Genomic DNA, 22,121 nt, shown 5'->3' on the forward strand with positions numbered 1-22,121 from the left:
AAACTAGCGACTTATCTAAACTACTATACTAAATGGTTTTTATTTAATTAGCTTCGCAGATGTTTTATACAACTTTTAATTCAGCACCGATTATTGGCCATATTGCAGAAATCAGTGGATCGAGAGCCCGGCGATATCCACTCATCATCAGCGAAACTTTCAATTTTTTTGCCTCTGCAATTGAACAGCCAGTGACTGGAAAATGTGAAATCCCCGCGGGGTGCGGGCATTTAACTTTTAATCCATCAAAACGTTCTCGACATCGCTGCGGCCCTGTCGATTTCAATGAGAAAGGGAAAATTGTTTTAGCAAGCAGACAAAAAGAGAGCTTGCGAAAAAAAAAGGAAAATCCAGACAGTCTGTCTGCGGCATCCCATCGAAATCCGAACGCTTTTCATTATTCTTTATTCGTTTCTCATTTTAAGCAAATGAATACTGGATCTGGATCCCTGGAGACAAGGACGTCGCGACTTGCTGAAATGTTATAAATCTACGCGTAATTGTGTAAGGCTGTTAGCCCGTTTTTACGGATAAATTGGATTATAATTTATTTTAATGGGCAAAAGCCAAATGCAGGCTTAACACAAACAAGCCCGCCGAAGGCGAAGGCGATCCAAATGAAAATTAGCCACAAAATTACGCAGTCTGATGCCGCTTTCATTAGTCTAATTGTGACTCTTGGGCGGGCGTGCGTACATGGCGACCCATCTCAGTGATTAGGCCTGGCCTTAACCTTTTGGCCAAAACCATTTCGGCACGGAGCCATGCGTGACAGTGTTAAACTGTGGGCCACAATCCCTAGACCAAGTCTCAGTTTTGGCCCCATATGTGTGGCTTTTAATTAGAGGCACACAGTCCCACCTTTTAGCCTATTGCCCCACATATTAACATATGAACGGCCACTAAAATGTCAGCGAGCAGACTGCAAAGCCGGTGACAAAACCCCACGAGCCTACAGCCAATGTCCAACGATACTAGTGGCCCACCAAAGTCCTGGCCACAATTAAGCAACTCAGCCAGGTGCTTCGGGTTCGGGGGGATTCAGGCACCATTGTGAGGGCCACTTTCAGCCTTAGCCCATGCCGCTTTAACCCATCCAAGAAGACAAACAACCGTGGCAGTCAGTGGGCAAACAAACTTACAAGTTTCGCAAAAGTTCCTGTTGCTTTTCCAGCGTGACTGGTTGTGTATCTGTGTGCGTGAGTGTGCTCACGTTTGGCTCCTGACCTCCGCTTTCATTTGTTTTCCTAGTTTGCGAGTACGTAAATTGTGGTGCCTTGTTATTTTTGGCCACGATTTGTTGGCCAGTTATGCGTGTGCTTCTCAGGAGTGATATAATCCATAATTTCAATGGTCAACATAGAGTAAAGAGCCGCAACTTTTGCACTGTGAAATCACCATTTATATTTTCCATTATGTGTGGTTGCGTCATAAAACTAAACAGATCCGAGTCAAAACTTCACTTGCCATGCTATTATAGAAACCTTGCCCACATACTTAAAATGTTTTGATATTAACGAAAATTAGGTATGGTCATACGATAAGCACCGTTAAATAACACATTCTTTAACAGAAATAATTTTATATTTCTAAGAACACCGTTACAGCCATTCCCCATATCGTGAACATTTAATTAACAGCACACTCTGGTTATAATACCATAGCTTATGAGGTACTTGAAAACATTAATATGCTGGCTGAAGTTTCGGGCAAAATGCTGAAGCATCTACACTTAAGTACTTACGACCAATCTGTGGAGCTCATAGTAAAAAAATACTACACTGCATTATGCACTACAAGAATGGAGACTGCTAGAAGTGCAGTTATTTTTTACTATAGCTCTGTAAACATGTTTAAGTATTCAACTTATTTAAATGCATATACACATCAATAAAAAAAACTGTTGTAAGTTCGTTTTTCAAGTAGACAGATAGTTAATTATTTATTTGGGTACTTTATTGTATCAGGCCATTAATTTCTTCTGCCCAATGAGCACTTAATGAATATTAAAGGTCCCAATTGAAAAGCTTTGTCCCCTCGCAGCGGAATTCGCTGAAATCAATTAAAAATTCAACATTTATGCGTGCATATGGCACTTAAATAACAAATTCGAGCCAACACACAGGGACACTCCCTCGTCCTTATTCTTTCATAAATTTATGCACCCCTCGAACTAATTTCTGCCAATTTCAAGTACACGGAAGGGCGTGTGTTTTCCCAGAGCTTTCCACCATAGTTTTTTTTTCGTTTTTTTAGCATATTTTGTTCGCGCTGCTTGACCTCAGCGGTGGGAGAGTGACCTCGACCAATATTTTCGCCCTTTAAATTGCCGTTTTTTTTTTTTTTTTTTGCTATAGAAAGAGGGAAATTGGGAAGCAGAGTTCGGGTTTTCCCAGCTGGCATTTAAATGCTGCAGACAGCATTTCACCCTGCCACCTTGCATGTGGTCCATGGTATTGAGCCAAGAGTTGGCGCCATAAATTCCGAGAGTTGCCATTAAAAATTACAAGTGCTGACAGCATCACGTTTTCCTTTTTGGCAGTGTGGGGGGAATTTTCTATATATTTTTTGCCAAAACTCAGCGCGTGTAGGCCCTGTTTGCTTTGTCATACGTGCGCGCAAATAAATATTTGCAATTACATATCGTATTTATCAAAAATGTGTGTCATCAAAGGGGGTTGTTTGCCTCCGTTTTCTACTGAGACCTGCCTCATAATTGTTTGCTCGCAACTTGGCCCAAACCCAAACAGAAGACCCGGCTCAGACGAATGCAAATAAATCTGTGAAAATTCCACGACGTGTTCCGTCGCCAATCTCTGAGTACTCGCACTCGCACTCCCTCAAAACATTATTTGATTTGGCGTACATTTGCATTTTCATTCCAAAACACATGGCGAATTGATTGCTTTTACAGCTCATTTTGCCGACGCACTTCAGCGCCGCTCTCGGCTCGTTAAGATATTTATTTCACCTTTACTGCCACATAAAGATAGCGTCCTTTCATCCGCGATCCGCAAATAGAATATGGCAGTCCCCAGCGTTTATATTTGCTGCAGGTTGATGGCCTGTTTGTGTTTCCTGTCTGCCAGATAAGTGTCGTTGGGGTTGCTCAATGGTGGGTGACTTTAAGTTTACGGATTCCTAAGGCATTTTTACGGATCAAAGTAAATTCGTCAAGTAGCTAAATATTGTATATATTTGAAATACAAAAATCCTTTTCAAGGATATAACGAATGTAACTGTAGAGTATAAGAGTGTTAGAGTAGTTCTGATATGTGTATGAATTAATCATATCATCCATAGCTATTACGCATTACAATCACACTAGTAACGAAACACTCTAACTTCCAACAATTGAGGAAATGGATTGTAGAACCCAACATTGAAGGTATAAACCTATTAAGTTCCATTGTTCGGTTCATGGAATCAAATCAGTTTATTGTTGGACTAAACTGTTCACACCTCCATTTCTTCATTTCGCAGGAAGGCAGGTGTGCGTGAGTCATAAATTGATTTTCCCGCTGCGCCCGAAGTCTTTTGTGCTTGGTGCTTCGCTCGACTTAATCGCACCTTTTGACGCCTCGTTAATGTCCTCCAACACCGGGGGTTCCAGCCGCCCTCTCGAGTGCCATTGCAATTGGGCCGCGGTTGGCACTCCTTCGGTTTCCAACCCCAACATCCAAGTCCTCAACCCCCTTCAGCGAGTTGCGTGCGGTGCGCAATTTATTGCACCGCTGTAAACACTTTTTCGACATGCCCTTCCATTTCGCAGGGCCCAACAACTCATCAGCACACTTTGTAGTTCAATTTCAATTGCAAAGCACACGCACACAGTGCGTTTTGGGGGGAAAGGTGGCACGGTGGGGCGGCAAACATCAAATTAGTTTGCATGTTCTTTTCTATGAGAGTACACCGAGAGAAAACATGTGGGCTCGGCATGTGGTATAACACAATACAATTTTAAGTAGCATTACAGGTATCTTGATATACATTTTCAACTGGTTTTTCTCAATATTTTGTATATATTTTTAAGTAACTTTTCATCCAGGTGTAGTTGCGCCCTGAACAGTATGCAGTAAACGAGGCAGAAGCGCAAAAGAGCCAAAGGGCAGGCAGAGCGGCAGACGAGCACACGCCCCAATCCGAATCCTGGTCAGGAGATTCCGGAGTTTCCTTTGCGGGCTTGCCATTGCCTTTCCCTTTTGCCATCCGCACGCAGCGCACACGAAAATGATTTAATGGCCGTAATGTTAGTTGAATGGTTAATTCACTTACGTTTATGGGCACCGAACCCAGAAACGCAGGACCCAAAACCCGAGCTCCGGACACGGAAACGGACATGAATACGTCGGGGTTGTGGAGGCAGCTCTCCCGGGAGCCATTGCCGCAACATATGCTGTGCTGCAGTCGCATGTGTAATTATTGTTTAGATTTTATGTTGCTACCACCGCGAAGTTGAGTCGGCGTCTTTAATGTGTTTATAACGTATGAGTAATGTGGCCCTTTTTGGGCTCGCATCATTTGAGAGGACCTTTTGCTTTTTAATTAGACACGAACGCCTCGGGCTGCTGATGCTCCACCCCTGGGCGGGAATTTGAAGAGTGTCATCAATCTCCTGGCACGGGAATATTCGAGATCCGAGAGGTCCTGGCCACGCCCTAGGCGCTTCATTTATTATTCGAGGTCGTCCCTCATAGTTTTCGCCGGCACATTTCTTATGCGCGTATGTGTCTCTGACGTGGCAATAAAAACTTTTTCATTAAGTCGAGAAGAAAGCGAGCATTTTCGCCTGTACGGATGGCAATTCTCAATGCCGAACCACATCCGGTGGGATGAGGGATTGGGAGAAAAGAATAGCCTCCGGCAGCTGCCCACAAATTCCGGAGCGTAGTTTATGAAAAACATTTCACGTCAATGTCAGTCAACAAAAGTGACAATTGGCAATGCATACATCACTCGTATCCCGCTCCCCTAAATATATATCTCTGCCTGTATCTGGCGGATACTGGACTGGTGGTGTTGATGTGACAAACGCTACGTGCATGACAAATCAACTTCCAATACGGACAGATTACGACTATGCGCAATCGCTTCAGATTTGCGGTCTATCTGTGTTTTTGTGTGGGAAAAGTAAAAGTATAACCATTTTGGGGTGTACTTCTTTAACTCTGTCTATTTGATAATAATAATTATATATATATATATATATATATATATATATATATATATATATATATCAGTCAACTTAGTGCACCCATTTACCTATATTTCTCTATGCCTTAGTGGTAAATCAATTACTACAGGCTACAGGTTTTAAGTGTTAAGCAAACATGGTTTTTAGTTTGCTGTGGCACATATAGCCTTTATATTTTCATATTCTGTCCGATATTTGTCCTGCATTCATTACAATCTGTTTTATATGTAAATCCGTGTTGTGTCCCTGTGAATGCCTTTTCCCACACATATGTAGGCTGAATATCGGTTAAATAATTCTGTGCTCGCTTTGGCATATTGCAAATTCAATAAGACTTTTATTAGGCACAATTTACATGCCTTGCCATATTTTTGCCATTTTTTATATTGAATTTTAAACAGCTGCCGGGCCAAGTGACACCAGAGTGTATGCAAACTGACGGCAAAAATGGTTTTGTGTCAGCTGTGTGAAATGGTGGCTATATAAGTACGAATGCTTAAACGTGGCCCACCAAAATTGAGAAATAATGCAAATATTGCGAGCCATAAAGTTGCCTGAATGCGCACTGAAAACGATTCAATAAGAGACCGAGTTGGTTTTTTCTGAAGAGATTTTTGGGAAGTTTTCTAATTGACATGCCACAAAGCCAGCAATCATTGGGGCGCATTTTGGGAACTTTGCACCGCCGGATCCGGATGTGAACAATTAGCATATGGACGAGGGGCATTTGGCGGGGGCGACGCTTCCGTTTTTGGCGCCGCTTCAAATTAATTACGCCAATGCACACGAACAAGTACTGAGACAACAAATGCAGCACATGTGTCGCTTTTTCCATTGAGCCCGGTTCGAGCGCACAAACGGAGGCAAAAGTTTGCCGAAACTGAGGAATCTAGCCCGATGTTCTGGCATTTGCAACATCCGCTGCAGACTTGGTGCAACATTAGCTTAAATAAGGACATTTTCAAAGCTAGAAGACATATAGACATATAACAATGGACCCTTATAAGATATTTGTATTTGTTAATGGCACTTTTGAAGTCTTACACCTAATCTAAATATGTATATGCTTTTTTGCTGCCTATAAAAGTAAGTAATCAACTATTCTGTTAAATCCTATTAAAATGGAACGAACCAATTTGAAATATTCTGTAATCGGTTATTTTGTTCACTAAAATTCAATACATGCCAATATATTAGTATAAATGTAGTATCATCGCTAAGAGCCAATTAGTTTTGAATATTTTGCAGTTACTACAACTAGGACTTGCTAGAGGCAACGAAGAGTGCTTGGGAAATGCAAAATGCATCTTATCGAACCAAATTTAACTAGCAGCCCGGTAAACCTTAAGGTCTTAGCCAGTAAAGTGTAATTATTTGCTGTTCAACAAGTCTGTCGGGAGTCAATAAGCTGCCAAGACGAAAGTAAAAGGTACGAAATTAAGCAAACACATTTCGAGCAGCCAATTAATGCTAAAATAATGTTACTATCTGACCAACAGTCAACAGATGCAGTGGCGTAGATATTCGTTTATATAATGAAAATGTCGGATAAAAGACGCATTCCTTGGGGCAGAGCACATAATTCAGGAAATAATTAATTAACTTGATATGTGGCCCTCTGTGTGCCTAAGTGGAAAAAGCAATAAGCCAAGAAACCATGGTATTTAGCAATAAAACAAATATGCAATCTATATAAGCAAACAGTGTTTGAGGCGGCGGAGAAGAAGGTCAGATTTCAAGTGAATCGGTTGCATTAAATGAATCAGCATGGAGCCAATGTGTGGCATACTTCATTGCCAGTTCCCCTGCCCCGTTAATGAGTCACTGATGCGCACACTGGATAAAGACCAAAACCAGGGATTCGGATCGGGAGTCGCAAATCGGGAGCAACGGGGAAGGCGTCGGGGTAATCGCAGGGAGCAACTCCTAAATGAAAACGGAGAAAGCCGCACAACAGCTATACATATGCAATAAATTGCTCCATGGCACGTTGCATGTTTTCATTTTAATTGGTTTTTCTTGTACAAGTCAATGGCTGATCCAAGGGATGAGCTCCATCCTGAGGGTTGGCATTGATATCCGATACCAAGTGCAAATGGCTGTAGCCATGATACGGAATTGTGGTAGATCTACACTGAAAATATATAACAGATTGGCGAAGTCAAAAAAAAGAGGTTGTGAGGAATAAAGTTGCTAAGATAAAGGCAAATATTTTTACCAGAAATATATATTTAAACTAATAACAATAAGTATTGCTTTGTGTTTATGGCATACCCTAAGAGCTTAGCTACCTAATGGTAGTCATGTTTTGAGTCTACTAAAATTTGTTTTTTTTTATAGTGCTAGTGTTAGTCAGAGCTTTTCGATTAGGCAATTAATTGATGGATATGCGGACTATATATGTGCATCGGAAAGCGTTTAAAGCTGAAATTTTCGAGCCAAATCGGGAACTAATTGATGAAGGATATCCCAAAATACGAACTGGCAATTGCACTCGGCTCTGTCATAAATCCTCAAAAATCAACGCACTGATTAACGGACGACAAATGCGTCGACTACGTGTTGCGAATGCGGATGTGAATGAGGTTGCGAATGGGGATCAGGATGAGGATTGGGCTTGGGATGAGGATTGGGCTGCCATCGGACCGAAGCGGTAGCTCTAAATGAGAAATGAGATTTGGCCGGAACGAGGATGAACGGATAGCGGCCGCAAAACTAGCCAAAACTCTGTTTCGTTACAATCTGTGCGGTTGACCTTTGATTAGCAACAATAAAAGTGCTGATTGCCGGACTGATTGAACCACCTAGCATCCTGTGGGTCGAATTATGTAGATTTGATGAACACTCATTTCGGATTGAAAACGGACACCAGCAACAATATTTTGTGCAATCAAGGCGTTTGAAACTGGGCAATGGACTTAACCAGGGGCAATGCCGATGGCTATGGCCATTGCCCACCAATCTGGCCAGCAAACAGAGAACATAACCTGTGGGCGCAACGGCAGCTTGTTGTGCAATTTTGATGGCCCATAAAGCTGACTTTGTTCGGTTTAGTGGCCGTTGCTAGGCAAGTTACTCTCCAACAGTTTTCCGGGTTTTATGTTTGATTTAACGGCAGTTCGAAGCTGTCGTTTCGTGTTTGCTTTCCATTTGGTTCCCGTTGCCAGTCACTAGGGCAGTTCAACGGATATGACTCCTGGAAGGATCGCCAATCCCAATTCGAAACCCAATCCCAGTCCGCAGTCCAATCGCCGGCGCTCGCCCAGAAGTATGCAGCACATTTTTCAATGCAAACATTTTCCTACGTACTGGGAAAAAAAAGATTTATGTAAAATTTGACGCGTAAAGTTCAACAAAAGCAAACCTTATTCCCAGCAGTTCTTCCTGGAAATGTTGTATATTTATTTACCTTCTTTCTTTGTTGCTGCCATGTGCCTTGTGATCCCGAAAATATGCAAATTCATGCAGGATTTTTACAGCACTGCGTGGACCGCACATAAACTTCCCACGCATGTGGAGCACAATTCCTGGAACCAGGGCCTTGGTCAAAAACGAAATTTGATGACTTCCCTCGAACCCGAAGGCGAGTGCCATAGATGGCCTGACATTTGTCAAAAGTCAGGGGCATGAAAGCGAAAGGATTTAACATTTATACAAGTGCATGAACTTTCTCTCGTCCTTTGTGAAAATCACACTCAACAGTTGCCTGTCTAAAAACGGAAATTCTTTGGTGCAATGCATCAAGGGTATGGTTAATGGGCCAACCAAAATCTGAAAATCGCACTGCAAAAAATGAATCAATTTTTTTTTAATTTGATTACGTTTTTCTCCTGCAATTGGTTTACGTTTTTTCCTTTCAATTGGCTTAAGTGGCTGGAATTATTTGCATGATGGTATTTTACGGAGCCAGGTACACATGGGAAATGATTTACTGTTCTGGCCCAGCCGCAGATTCCACGTGTTTTTAACGACTGTAGCGGGGATCGTCCCTCAAGGTCCTGTACGTAATTAAGGAGTGGGCGCAGGATTCCCCCAACCATGGTCAGTTGGATGGGAAAACGGCGCTTAGCCACCGCAGACGTTCATAAATAAAGGAGCAACTCTATCACACGCTTCGTCTGCGCGAGCTTCGCTCTTTTGATTCTATTTCCCGGATACGGATACGGGGTTTTTCGGTAATTTCCAGCTTATGCTGGCCTTCTTTTTCCATTTCATGGCCAACTGCGTTGCGGCATGGAAAACTCCACTAGCGACTGCATAACGAGTACAAATACCAATGTCGATGAGAATGGGGAATGGAAATGGATATGCGAATAGAGATGGAGATGAAAGTGGAGCTGGGAATGTAGATGGAGCTGGAATAATCGAGGCGGGGCAAGCCGTGGGGCCATGGAGACGGGGAGTTGGCCACCAATAATACTCGGAAAATGCTTTTTCGGTTTGATTTCGCTTTCCTCTCGTTGGCCATTCATGAGTTTTCATTTCATTTTCGCTTATTGCTTACATTTTGCATTTGCGTTGTTCTGTTGCCGGGTTTCCCATTTCTAATTTTGTATTTTCTGTTTTCGGGGAAGACTTCGGGATGTGTGAGGATTTCTCTTTTACAACAAAATAGTTTTGGTTTTCCCGCCTGCACTTGGCCCCAATGGAGATAAGTGGTGGGAAGTGGTTCATGGCGTTGGGAGAGCAGATTTTCCGAGGTGCGAGTGTGTGGATGCGGGATCTTTGCATGTAAAATAAAAGCTTTGCTGAAATTGAAAAACTTTTCCAATATGTGCTTTTTCTTGCTTTCGTTACCCATTTTATTATTGCATTATATTCGTATGGGATGCAGCTTTGTGGATATTTTTATTGTTTCATTTCAGTGGCTCCATGCGGGCGGTGCAATGGGGGCGTGGCTTTTATGATATGCAGCTGCACACCTAATCCCTTTTCTAAATTGAAAGTCAGCATTTTCGCCAATCCTCCTGCCAAGTCAGGTGAGACGTTTGCAAATTGAAAGTAAAGTTCTGCATGTCACCGAAATGAAAGAGTTGAGTAAAAATTAAAGAAACGGTAAATGGAAAATGCCGTTTGCTTGCTGGAATCCGATAATGGCACAGTTTTAATGGCTACTTTTTGCAAGCGGTGTCAAATGCTTGCCAAAGTTTTCCGCTAATTATCGCAGAAGGCAAGGATATAATCCCACTCCATTTCCTTTGGCGACCATCAAAAATGGCACTTGGCAGCGGAAAAGTACCCACATGGCGGATAAACAAAGGAAGCAACAAATAAAAAAAAGAAGGCCGCATAAAGGGTACGAAAATTAAGGGAAATAAAATTAATGCGTGGAAATTCATAAGCCCCGGACGTTTTTCTGGCCAAAGCGAGTTGGCAATTTGAGGCACATTAAGCGACTTAATTACATGCGGCCATTTAATTTTATTTTTCTTGGCCATGGAAATGGCTTTTGCACACATTTAACTCGCAGATTGCACTTCCGCTGCAGTGACAGCTGCATCAAATTGACGTTTGCATAAAATGCCATAAATCAGCCCAGACAAGCGCGAAGTCCTTCCACCAGCTGCGGGTCAAGTTTCGAGCCATTTTACTATATACGGATACAGATTCCGGTCCAGATTCAGAATCAGGACATCTTCTTGGCCTGACAGCAGAAAAAAGGACACAGGCGGCCTCTCCGGCCTTGCGTCATATTTAAATGTATGACTGCGTATAAATAAAAAGTTGTCCTGCCGAGGACTCTGTCAGTTAATTTCACGCTGCCAGGATCTGTGAGTATGGCCGGGATGATGAAGTGCGTCTGCCCACGAGGAGGCATCATTATATAAGTGCACAGTAAATAATTTAATGACATTTTTTTTACATCTTTATGTAATATAGTTTATATATATTTCTATTCTAGATAAATAAGCAAAGTATTTTATTTACGTGTTTCAATTATATTTCAGTTTTTAAAGGAACACAGTAATGTTTCATACATCCCAAAGCAATATAAATAAAGCATATTGCCACATAGAGCCCCGGAATTACTGCAACTTCAACCCTTTGGCATATGCGTACATTTATTTTACGACTGTCATAGGGGCGCCCCAACAACAATTGACAGCCATATTTGCCTATCTTAATTCCTTGTCACAAACGAAATTGGCACTTTCGGCATGAATGTGTGAGTTTGGGTGGGTGGGTGTTGGAGTTGTACTTTGGGGACAGCTAACTGGCTGATAAACGGAACAATTAAAACCGGAAATAAAGTCACCACATGCGGTGAAAATCGCCACAATTCTGAGGGAGGTTATCGCCAAGGAACTTTTTCGTTACGGAAAGGAATGAAAAATGGACTGCTATCTGGTGGAAACTTTCTGCTGTGCAGGCGAACAAAGTGGGTGACTGGGTGGCTTGGCGAGAGACACCTGGACGACCTTGAACAGGTGCAAGGTTCCCAAAATTCTGCGCAGCACTCACTCGAACACCCACAAACACAAACACAGCAAGCCAAATTGGCCAAAAACCCTTGAACTCGATACATTTCCCATTACAGCTCATTAGCTCATTGTTGCTTTGCTCTTTTCATATCCGGCTTTAATTTGAGTTGGCATTGTTGCATTTAACGCATTAGCCAGAAGGGGGTTACTGTTTCCCCTCAATTTCGTGAATTTTCCTAAGTAGCATCTCTTCAATTCAGCGTAATTTCCAACCTAATACGCGTGCGCTCTCTTAGCCTTTGCTCTTAGCTGATTTATATTCAAATGCAAGTTCTCTTCTTTTCGAAAATAAAGTTCGAGTGTAAAATCAGCAAAGCTTTGTCACTTCGCTTAACACCAATTCAAACAGCTTTTGTCAGGCACAGTTTGGGAACATAAACATCTAAAGGTATAGAAAATTTGATTTGATGAAATTTAGAGCTCGAAGTAAAACAAATTACAGCATTAATTTACAAATCAATATTCTTGTTTTATTAAACACAATACTACAACTAGCTGATCGATGTTGAATGCCGATTGGTTGGTTTTAACAGGATGACAGTTTTGGTGGGTGGCAAACATTTGATACAAATATTCGTCTGTGGCATGAATCGTCCGCCGCCAGCACTTCTTCTATGTTCTGGCACCAACAAGCCGGAATTCCAAAGAAGTGAAACTACTTCAGCTCATATGGCAAATTGTTGGGGTATTTAAATAGGATTTGCTAGGGGTTTCACGGCGATGGACAGAAGGTGTTAGAGATGACGATGGATCCTGGTGGTTGGCTAATGGCACTACATAGTAGCTATTAATGGCCTAATACATTGAGCGGCATTTTAGATTGGCAAATGGATTGGCAAGATTTAAAGCTCAACCACGCCAGGTTAGAAGGCTCCATCCACGACTGGGTTTCTTGGTGCTCGAGGGCTCTGGCTGCTGCTGCTGCTGATCCTGTTCCTTCTGTTGTTGCTGCTGCTGCTGATCCTGCCTCTGTTGATTCTGCTCTATATAGGTGCGTAGTATGGTATGCTTGTGTACGGACTTCTCGAACTCGGCCGCACTTGGCCGATACGCCTCGAGCTTGTGCTTATAGCGGCCTGCCGACTGCGATGGGTCCGTGGTGTAGGCGTGGCTGCCGCCCCTCGAGGCGCTGCCAAACGAACTGCCGCCGAAGGTCGACGCTGATGGTACCGCTGCCTGTGGGTTGAATGGGGAGGGATTTGGATTGATGGTTTGGACGGGCTTGGGTCTTGGTTGGTTATAGCTGAACTGGCTCTTGTTAATGTTGTTAGTCGGCGGATTGTTATTGGCGGTTTGACTGGAAGGGCTGCTGTTGTAGCCGTACTCATACGTTTCAATTGTGTTTGCTCCGTAAACGCTGTTGGCCGCTGGCGAGGATCCGGGAGCGGCGCAGAGTCCTTGGTAGCGGGACGAAGGCTTCATGCCGTATGTGGAGCACGATGGCTTTCCAACCTCATAGGGATTGTAGCCCACCACATTGCCACTGCAAGAAGGAAGAGAAAAATCATTAGATCCTGCTATGCATGTTTAAATATTTAATGATATCAGAAGAGCTAAAAGTGAATCCCCTAATACAATTATGATATATTGAGAGACTTGGAATATGATGTTAACGTTTTTAATATTAATTAGTTAGTTATTAGTTATTATTTAGTTATATATTGTAATTGAATTATTTCAATATACAGCCGGAAAAGAATTTTAGGGTATATTCACTGAATTAATTAATAATTAACATAATTACTAACATCTATGAAACTTACCCAGGCCCATAATTGCAGACGTAGAGCTTGTTGTACTTGCTGGTATCCTTGTACTCCGCATATCCACAGCCCACCAAGCTGGTCTCACCCCAAACCAGTTGGGAATAGTGTCCAGTTTTGGGGGACCAGGCGTCCCCGAAGGAGTACTTCTGCACCTCGTTAAACCAACTCTGGATGCGAGAGGGGAAATCACCGTCATCGGCATCCAAAGGCGCCGTACTCCAGATGATGGCCAGATTCTGGCCCATCGTAAAGCGATCTGTTAATAGATTGATGTCGCATATTAGACTTAATTTGATTTACAAAAATATTGGGTGGTGGAATATAAAATTATGGGGATGCAGGTGCGGTTACTAATAGTGCCAAGTTAGTCTTATTGTTTTAGAAGCTTTTCGTGCAGGCAGAAAATGGGAAATATGATCTTAAAAAATAGTTGCATTTGGGTGGCCTTTAAATAATTATTATTAATTGGAAAAACATATTTACACAAGGAGCTTATTAGATTAATGATTCGAAAATATTGTGACCACGAATCATGTCTATATGAGTCATTTTTTAAAACAAAGCTCTCAAAAAGGTGTTTCCAGGTGATTGATTGATGAAATTCGTTTAAGTGGCAGTGAAAGGTGCCGTAAAATATTTGAATATATAATAGACTTTGGATTTGATACATTCTCTAAAAATAACGATGTTTAATCAAGGAAATTCAGACTTTATAGGTTTAATGACCACCCTAATTAGCCAATACCGTATCATTTAAAAAAAAAATGCGCTGATGGGCTCCAAATTCTTGGTTCACATGTGAGTATGAATCGGAATAACTTACTTATTGTACGGTGCGGATCGTGACGGAACTGGCAGTTGTCAGCCCATTTCTGAGCTCTGGCGGCCAGCTCATCGTCCCAGACGATCTCCCGCATATTCTCGGCACCCGGCTGGCCTGGATAGCGACCCGTGGCCACGATCTGCCGGAGGCGATTGTGCTCCTGCAAGATGATTGATCTCTCTTCCGCCGTGATGCCCGATGCTGAAATGATTAGGTCGAGATTTGCATAAATTAAAAAGAGTCTCCAAAAGATGGGGAATTAATGGGGGAATATGTATGAGCCACGCAGCTGGAGAATTTTATCATTTCTATTTTTATTTGCATTAAAATGCTTGCTTTTTTCGAATATTGCTTCGGGCTGGTGTTTCTCCTTTGACATGGAGATGGAAACGGACGCCAACAACAAGTGTCTACCCAAGGGAGCCGGTTTCTAGCGAGCTAATATTTGTCGAAATCTCAGTGTCTATGGCTCTGCCTCACGGAAACCCCAAGTGGGGCTACGCATTTTTATTGGTCTTTGTTTTACATATATTTTAATTATTTACCCGGCTACACAATATTCAACACTTGCGTATGCTCCAAATTGTCGGCGATTAGTGTTTTATGTAACCAGCCGGTTGGGCGAATCACAAGACATCTGTGTCACTTTCCTTAAGCGATTTAGCTCCCCAAAGTCAACCGGTTTGGTTCGATAAGATTTGGCCATTAAAATGGAACACAGAACAAAACGAATTGGAATAAAAAATCAAATGAAATCCAAAATGCTAGCGGCGCGTGCTGCTCAAAGGCGTCAATTAGCCAAATTTGTTTCGAATTTATCCCAAAATCATGGTCCTATGACGCCTGACTCACGAGAGTTTGGTTTGAAGTGTGTCAGCCAATCAGTTACGAAAAGTGGTCGCAGTTTAAGCCGAATTGCCCCGGGGTGTTAATTACTCCGAGATCGGGTCGAAACAGTGAAAAGAAGCTGAGACGGAAGTGGATCCTTGGGGAGTGCCCCATTTCATTTAAATAATTACGCGCGCTTAATAATTTTTAATAATTATAATAATGGAGCAGGCGATGGGCGCTGATTGCCCATCGCGACGTGATAGCATTTAAGCAAGGCTTCCAACTTGACCATGGCTTTTGCCGGCCGGTCAAGTGCCGGGACGTGTCTGTCGGAATCAGATTTAAAGTCAGACAACTTGACGCGCCCCAAGTTGATCGTCTCTGGGTAAATAAATTGGCAGCTTCGCCAACAGTCTGGCACAAATATATGGGTCTAGATGTCAATACTGAAGCGGCGGCGGCGGGCGCAAACCAAAACCGAGAATACTAAGCACGGCGTTTGCCTCGACTTAATCTTAAAACATATGCTGCTCAAGGCTGGGACTAAAAATAGCACATGAGCCATCGATCAGAATCGAATAGCTAAAGCTCAAAAGCGCAGAGACCAACCGCAGCTGTCAAATTATGCTACATTTGTATCAATGCGAAAACCGGTAGGCGAAAGCCAAAAACCAGGCCCAGAGCTGTGTGTTTAAGTCGGCAGCGGACATCAATCATCCGGCAAAGCCTTACATTTCCCTAGTATTCTGTATGGATGCTGCGGTTGTTGCAATCCAGCAGGCGCTATGCAAATTTGTGAACTACCTTCGCTGACAAATTGCACATATAGCTGTCGATCAGTTTCCGCTTGCGCACAAAACAAACCGCTGAGATAATGTTGACAACGGAACGTCAACAGCTCGCTCGAAACGAAACGAAAGACTCAAGCAACGAACTTGCTCGTTGGCAGTCTGACCGCTCAGCCAAATGCCGACAATATGTTAACAAGTGCTTAACTGCACCGCATCTTGGCCAGGCGTTGACTTCACCTTGAACAAAACAGAAAAAACAACAACAAAGTACTGGGAGTAAAATGCCCAACGGAAGGGGGCTCAGTGGCAAGGACTACAAGACGTTGAAAAATAACCGACGCATTTAGCGCGAGTTAATTTTCATAGTTATGCTTTATGTTTCGTTTCATTTTCATTTATCATTTACTGATTATCACTACAACTAGCCTTGTGCCCAACATATTTAATTACATTATTAGCACGACGGTCTTTTGATTGATGCCGCAGCAAAATGATGCGGCTTAACAGCCATGATACCTGTGACATGCGATTAAATTGGAGTGCCGTCCCCTCCGAAGGAAACACACCATTTAATCGAGCTGATATCGAAGACAAGGCATAAAAGCAATCATCAATCAGCAACGCACACGCGCACTATAAAAATCTTTTTGTTTTCATTTCGCTTTTTTATGGCAAATTGGGATTTTTTGGGTGTTTAGCGCCGCGTGTGCAGAACAAAGAACATTAAAGCTTTCGGTATTTCTATTTCTAACCGAATCTCATAAGCGTGGCCAAGATCCGCTCAATGACCCATTAAAAATCGAGTGATTTGCCAGCGCATTTGTGACGCCTGGTAACTTAATTTGTTTACAAATTTCATCTTGGCGCCTCGGTGGGGCAATTAAAAAGTCAAACTCAGTTCAATGAGCTCCTTTTGCACGCCTGATTATTAGGCGCCACTAATCGAGCTCAAGGGTTCTACGAGGCTCCTGCTCTGATCTCATTGAATTTTAAGGGGATTTAAGGGGATACAGCCTTTTGGCTGTATGAGCGGCTGACAGTTGATAGGTCAGCCACCTAAAATAATTTTAATTCGTTTGGGCACTGGCAAATATTATATAAATTATATAAACCAGATATTTTTTAACCGGTTCCCATCCCGCTCGACGCTTAAGTAATATTTCGCCTGTATTTGTTGCTTTTCTAAACTATTTATTATGCAATATACACACTGTTTAAAACTGGAAAATTAAGAAAGGTGACTCGGATGTGCCAATCCGAGTCTATTTTTGGTGGGACCGGCCAAACTGGCAAATTAAGAGGCATTTACATATTGTTCAATATATTCTCGATCTACCCTCGCTGAAATAAGCAGATCGCAGCTTAAACAGAATATTTTTCACTTGCAAATATTTGCACTTCACTGTATTCATTTACACACCAAATAGCTGAAACGTGTGTCCAAAATGAACTAGAAAAAACTCAATAACCATGCTAGACATGCCCTGAAATTCTATTTTCGATAGAAACACCCAAAATTCGTGAGACGCATACAGATTTTTTGGGACCTTGGTGTGATTTTCTTGAATAACTTACCAATTATCTTTCCATTGCAGGCGAATGCCACTTCGCAGGAGATGATCATAATTGTGGTTAGTAATACCGCACTTGGCTGCATCATTTTGGTTATATAAAATTGGGTTTTAAACAACACGTTGATTTCTTCTTTTTTTTTATTGATTTAAGCACTTTGTTAATTTTTCAAATATAACCTTTTCATAAATGACAGAGTTATATCTGGTATTCCATACACTATAGATTTGCAATTTTGCTAGGATTTTTTGTATCACAATTTTGAACGGTGGGCGTGGTGGATGAAATGTGGAAAACCGAAAAAAAGAGCGCCACGAAAAAAAGCCGACGACTCCAACTCCACTCTCGTGTACGTGCAGCTAGACTTGAAGGCGTCGCCTGTTTGATTAACCGCTCGGCGGCGCCAACGTTTTTATACCGCCGATCGCCGGCAGCGGCAGCGGCAGAAGCGGCAGCAACAGGTAAAGAAGCTACCGATCGCCCAGCGGAATCCGAATCGGAATCCCCAGGCCAGAAATGTGAGCAAAGCGAGAGAGCGACGCAAATAACGCTGCGCAGTCGCAGTTACGCGCTAGCAACTTGTTGCCAACGCGCCAGCAACATGCTGCTTCGGGTACGGCTGTTAGTAAGATACAATGCTCAGTTTTGTGTTTTTTTAGCCGGCGTAATTGAAGATTGAACTTTATATTAATCATCCTGCTGGTTCGGCAACAATCACTCGCCTTCGCCGGGGGCGTGGCAGCTGGCCGGGTCGCTGGGAAAACTGCGAAACCCGCGAAATCGACGAGCAGGTGCCCTGCGGGCAGGCAGTCGAAGCTTCGATCATTTCGCGTATCATTAAAAACCAATAAAAACACCCAATTAAATGCACAGTCGCCGCGCACAAGAACAAATGCCACTTGATCCTTTCACCATCATCGCTAGTGGGGCAGTCATGTATGTATGTGCGAATATCTGTATCTGTGTCTGCCCATTGAACTGACCCTGTTCGCTTTTGCTCCGCGCATTTCCGCTTCGCGCAGGCCGGCTTCTTGCCAAAATAATTACGCGTACAAAGCCATTAACAAGTACAAACGATTGCGCCGGCCCAGAATCGCAGAGCAGAGCCTTTTTTTAAACCAAAGGAGCCCTATTCATGCACTGCGAATAATTAGATTGCGGTCTTATTTGAACATATTATAGGAAACAGAGTATGATGTTAACGCCGGTTTTCGCATTGACAAATTAATTTTACAATATATATATACAACATTTAAGAAATATAAAAATATGATTTTTAAACAAAAAATTCATAAGGTAATTATGATCGTTGTTTTTCCAAGTGTGGCCACTGTTAACTGGTTCTGTTTATTTCACCTCGTTTTAGTGCCGCCGATTCCGCTGACCATGTTGATGCCACACATGACGTTTTGGGTGAGGGTCCCAATCTCAGTCTCCGACTCGGGCTGGGAATCGGACTCGGACTCGACCTCCTTCCCATTCCCAGATTCGAGCCCAATCCCAGTGGCAGTTGCAGTTGCCAATCCCAGGGACCAGCGACTGGCGATCAGTGATCGGTGATCGGAGATCGGAGAACGGAGGATGAGGCATCGGGAGTGACGTCTTCGCTGCGCTGCTGATTTATTTTATTTCGCGAAAACTACATAAATATCAAAAATTATGCTCTACAGAAATATGAAATAAACATATGCCCGATACGTGTTCTTTGATGTACCTGATCGCTGTTGCTGTTGCTCGATGTTTTTGTCTCGCGGCTAGTTTACATTTCCTACTCGAGTGTGATGTGTGATCATATTTGTGCTGGTACAATACCCATGCAGCGCCGAGATTTAAGATTTAAGCAAACATTATTGGCCTTCGATTGTCGATTCTCGGCTGTCGGTGTTTGCATTTCAATAAACCCGTGTGAATCTGTCCGATCTGTATGCGTATGTACGTACGTACATCCAATATGTATGTATGCACAATCGTGCATGTTAAGCGAAGTAAAAAATTCCCAACACCTCATTTAACTCAATTTAACAGCACTTGGCATCATCCGGCGGTTATCGTTGTAGCTCTTTTTCAGATTCCGTAGTTCTTCCTTCGATTTGTCTTTGTGTATAGTTTTATGACTCAATTTAATGTCTTTCCTGCGCTGCGCGTGTGCTGTCCATTTGGACATCGGCTGCCACCCACTGGACCAACATGTTTCATTCCTCCATTGTATGTATCTTTGCTTTCAGCCACTCAAGACATCACAAGTCGGAAGCGGTCGGTACTTTCCGCTGAAATCCTGACGGTTGCATATTAATTTTTATAAAGTCATCGCTTCGGCGTAAGTGACTCAGGCGACCCAGTTGTTTTTAATCGATGCGAGGAAAGTGAATCGTTCACTGATTCATTTCGACGGAGAAATATCACTGGATTTCAGCTAATAAATGCCGTTATTGGATTACTAAAGGCTTTACGATGATAGCATCAACTACAGGGAATCATAAACATAAAAATCTGGTAATTGATCAATTTCAATAAATATATTAATTAGAAAATTCTCACAAATTAGTGGCCATTATGCCAATTTTATGGAACTGTGGAAGATGATTGGGAGTGCCAAAAACAATTTAAAGTAGATAATGTTTATAGCAATCCAAAAATAGTCACCCATTTAATGGCCTCAAAGAAAAAAACGGGTTTCGCCGCATGCAAAGTATACATGCTATTTCTATATTTTAAATTTCTAGATAAAGAAAGTAAAAAAATCACTAAAATAAGACACGACTGAAGGCTGAATAAGTGGCTGTCTAAATTTAGCTAATGAATATGCAACAGCAACTACTCCACATCGGCTAGAAAGTCAGAGGGCCGTCAATAAGGTCATCAGCCATGTCATCGCGAATCGGGAGTGCTGTTAACATGGCTTTTCCATTCGGTGATATAGCGAGCGAAGGTTGCTGATAATTTCTCTAATCAGTCACTTGTTTATCGCGGAGATCGCCTTGCGGAACCACTCGTCTCTCGGCTGGCGAATATGATTGCCAATTGACATTTGCTCATAACTATACAGATTCCGCCCCTGAAACTGCCATTGAGGCTGATATCGTTATTATTATTTCATGTTGATTGTTGTTGTTGCGCCACTTGGCAATGCAGGTGTCAAGTGTCATCAACGCATCCTCGTCGTGGAGGTGCAATCGCTTCCGCTGCCATAAATCTTCCCCAGCTTGACTGATGATCAACATTTTCTTAGGCAAAATAAACAATAAATAATAAAGAATACATATGGGGTAGGCCCGGAGGCAGAGATAAATGACGGTTCGCCAACTGATCCGGGTGATAAGTCAAAAACACAACTTTATTCAGAGCATAGGGATGCTAAGCCCCTGATTTTTTGTTCACTAACCCCACACACACAGGTGTGAAAAAACATTTATATACTAGATTAGTTTTTTTTTCAGCCCATCGGGGACAACGACTATTATTAAAATATAATTAATTGCAATTGAAAGCCGTCTGCCAGGCAGTCTGGCTGACAGACGCATAATTAAAATGTCATACCGGTTGAGTTCACAATGAAGCTGTGAACGGCGAAAGCTCCATTAACAAATTACGGAATCGGAATCGAAATCAAAATCTGGAATCGAAATGATAATGGTAATGCGATCTGCTCCATCATTTTATTGTTTTTGTTCAAGAAAAATAATAAAACAGGGAAAATAAGTCAATAAGCCACGAGCAACACGTGTGTGAATGAATGAACTAGCCGGTAAGCATAAACAATTTTCGTTAGAGAAACGTTTTCATTCTTATGCTAAATCGATTCATATGCTGATCAATCTGAGCTTGTGGTTCTTTCTTATTTTTATGTTTTCCTTTTTTTTTTTGAACTTGTGCCGGCACAGAAGTTGATGAGGGTTTTTGAAGGGAGGGGGAGCAGTGATCTGGGGAACTGGGATATATGCGCACACACCTTCATTAATTCGCTTTGGTAGCCAGCGTTTTTTCATTAAAAAGCCGTCAGCGTACAATAAATTTTGACCATTTTTTGTGATCTGGTGATTTTTTTCACTTTGCGCCTGCTGAGCCGATTTCGCCCCGGCTTTTTATAGGCTTCATTATGGGTCCGATCGCTGTATGTATTTATTTTGCGCAGCCAGGCGACAGAACATAATTTTAACGCTCTTTATCGCGCCGCTCCGCTGCGCATGCGCGCCATTCGACACTCGGTGCGAATATTGATTTATGCATCGATTTTTTGTTTATTTGCGATCGCAGAATTGGAAATTCAAAATTCGCATTGGTTGCTGTTTAACTATATCAGCGCATTTGATCTCTCTCGCCCCGGCTGCCTTTGACATTCGATGAATTCATAAGAGCGACACGACAACTTAATCAAAGCTAAGCACCGATCATAATTTATCAATTTCTGTCAGGCGGAAAAAAAGGCAAAACAAGCGGAAAGACAGGGGAATACAATACTCAAATTAACAAAACTATTATTGCTGCTGCTTGACTAACGGTGGCACCGTTTGTGGAACCATTGGTGGTCCGGCGATTCTAACAAGCCCGTAATATACAATACATACATATCTGCCTCTGATTGGAGACCCGACTTATGTGAGAGCCGCCACTGGCTCGCCTTGAGAGTTTCGGCTGCCACTGTACGTTCCATTTAATGGCATC

The 22,121-nt window shown here is 42.4% G+C and overlaps 1 protein-coding gene across 1 annotated transcript; it reads right to left on the minus strand.

Moving 5' to 3' along the window:
- Positions 1 to 12,122: 12,122 nt before the first annotated feature.
- Positions 12,123 to 17,834, minus strand: CG8483 (uncharacterized protein). Its single transcript, NM_142007.3, has 4 exons — positions 17,463 to 17,834; positions 14,266 to 14,466; positions 13,440 to 13,698; positions 12,123 to 13,159 (listed from the first exon to the last, which is right to left on the minus strand). The coding sequence occupies exons 1-4, from the start codon at positions 17,545 to 17,547 to the stop codon at positions 12,526 to 12,528; spliced, it is 1,179 nt and encodes a 392-aa protein (NP_650264.1). The 5' UTR covers positions 17,548 to 17,834; the 3' UTR covers positions 12,123 to 12,525.
- Between the last annotated feature and the right edge of the window lie 4,287 nt (positions 17,835 to 22,121).

The sequence above is a fragment of the Drosophila melanogaster genome, chromosome 3R, assembly GCF_000001215.4.
Source record: "Drosophila melanogaster chromosome 3R".
Lineage (NCBI taxonomy): Eukaryota > Metazoa > Arthropoda > Insecta > Diptera > Drosophilidae > Drosophila > Drosophila melanogaster.

Excerpts from the sequence above, each read along its gene's own strand:
- CG8483 (NM_142007.3), bottom strand. The coding sequence starts at position 17,547 with ATGATGCAGCCAAGTGCGGTATTACTAACCACAATTATGATCATCTCC. Across the intron at positions 14,467-17,462 it reads CTGCAATGGAAAGATAATTG|CATCGGGCATCACGGCGGAA; the intron begins GTAAGTTATTCA and ends TAATCATTTCAG. Across the intron at positions 13,699-14,265 it reads CGATCCGCACCGTACAATAA|ATCGCTTTACGATGGGCCAG; the intron begins GTAAGTTATTCC and ends ATCTATTAACAG.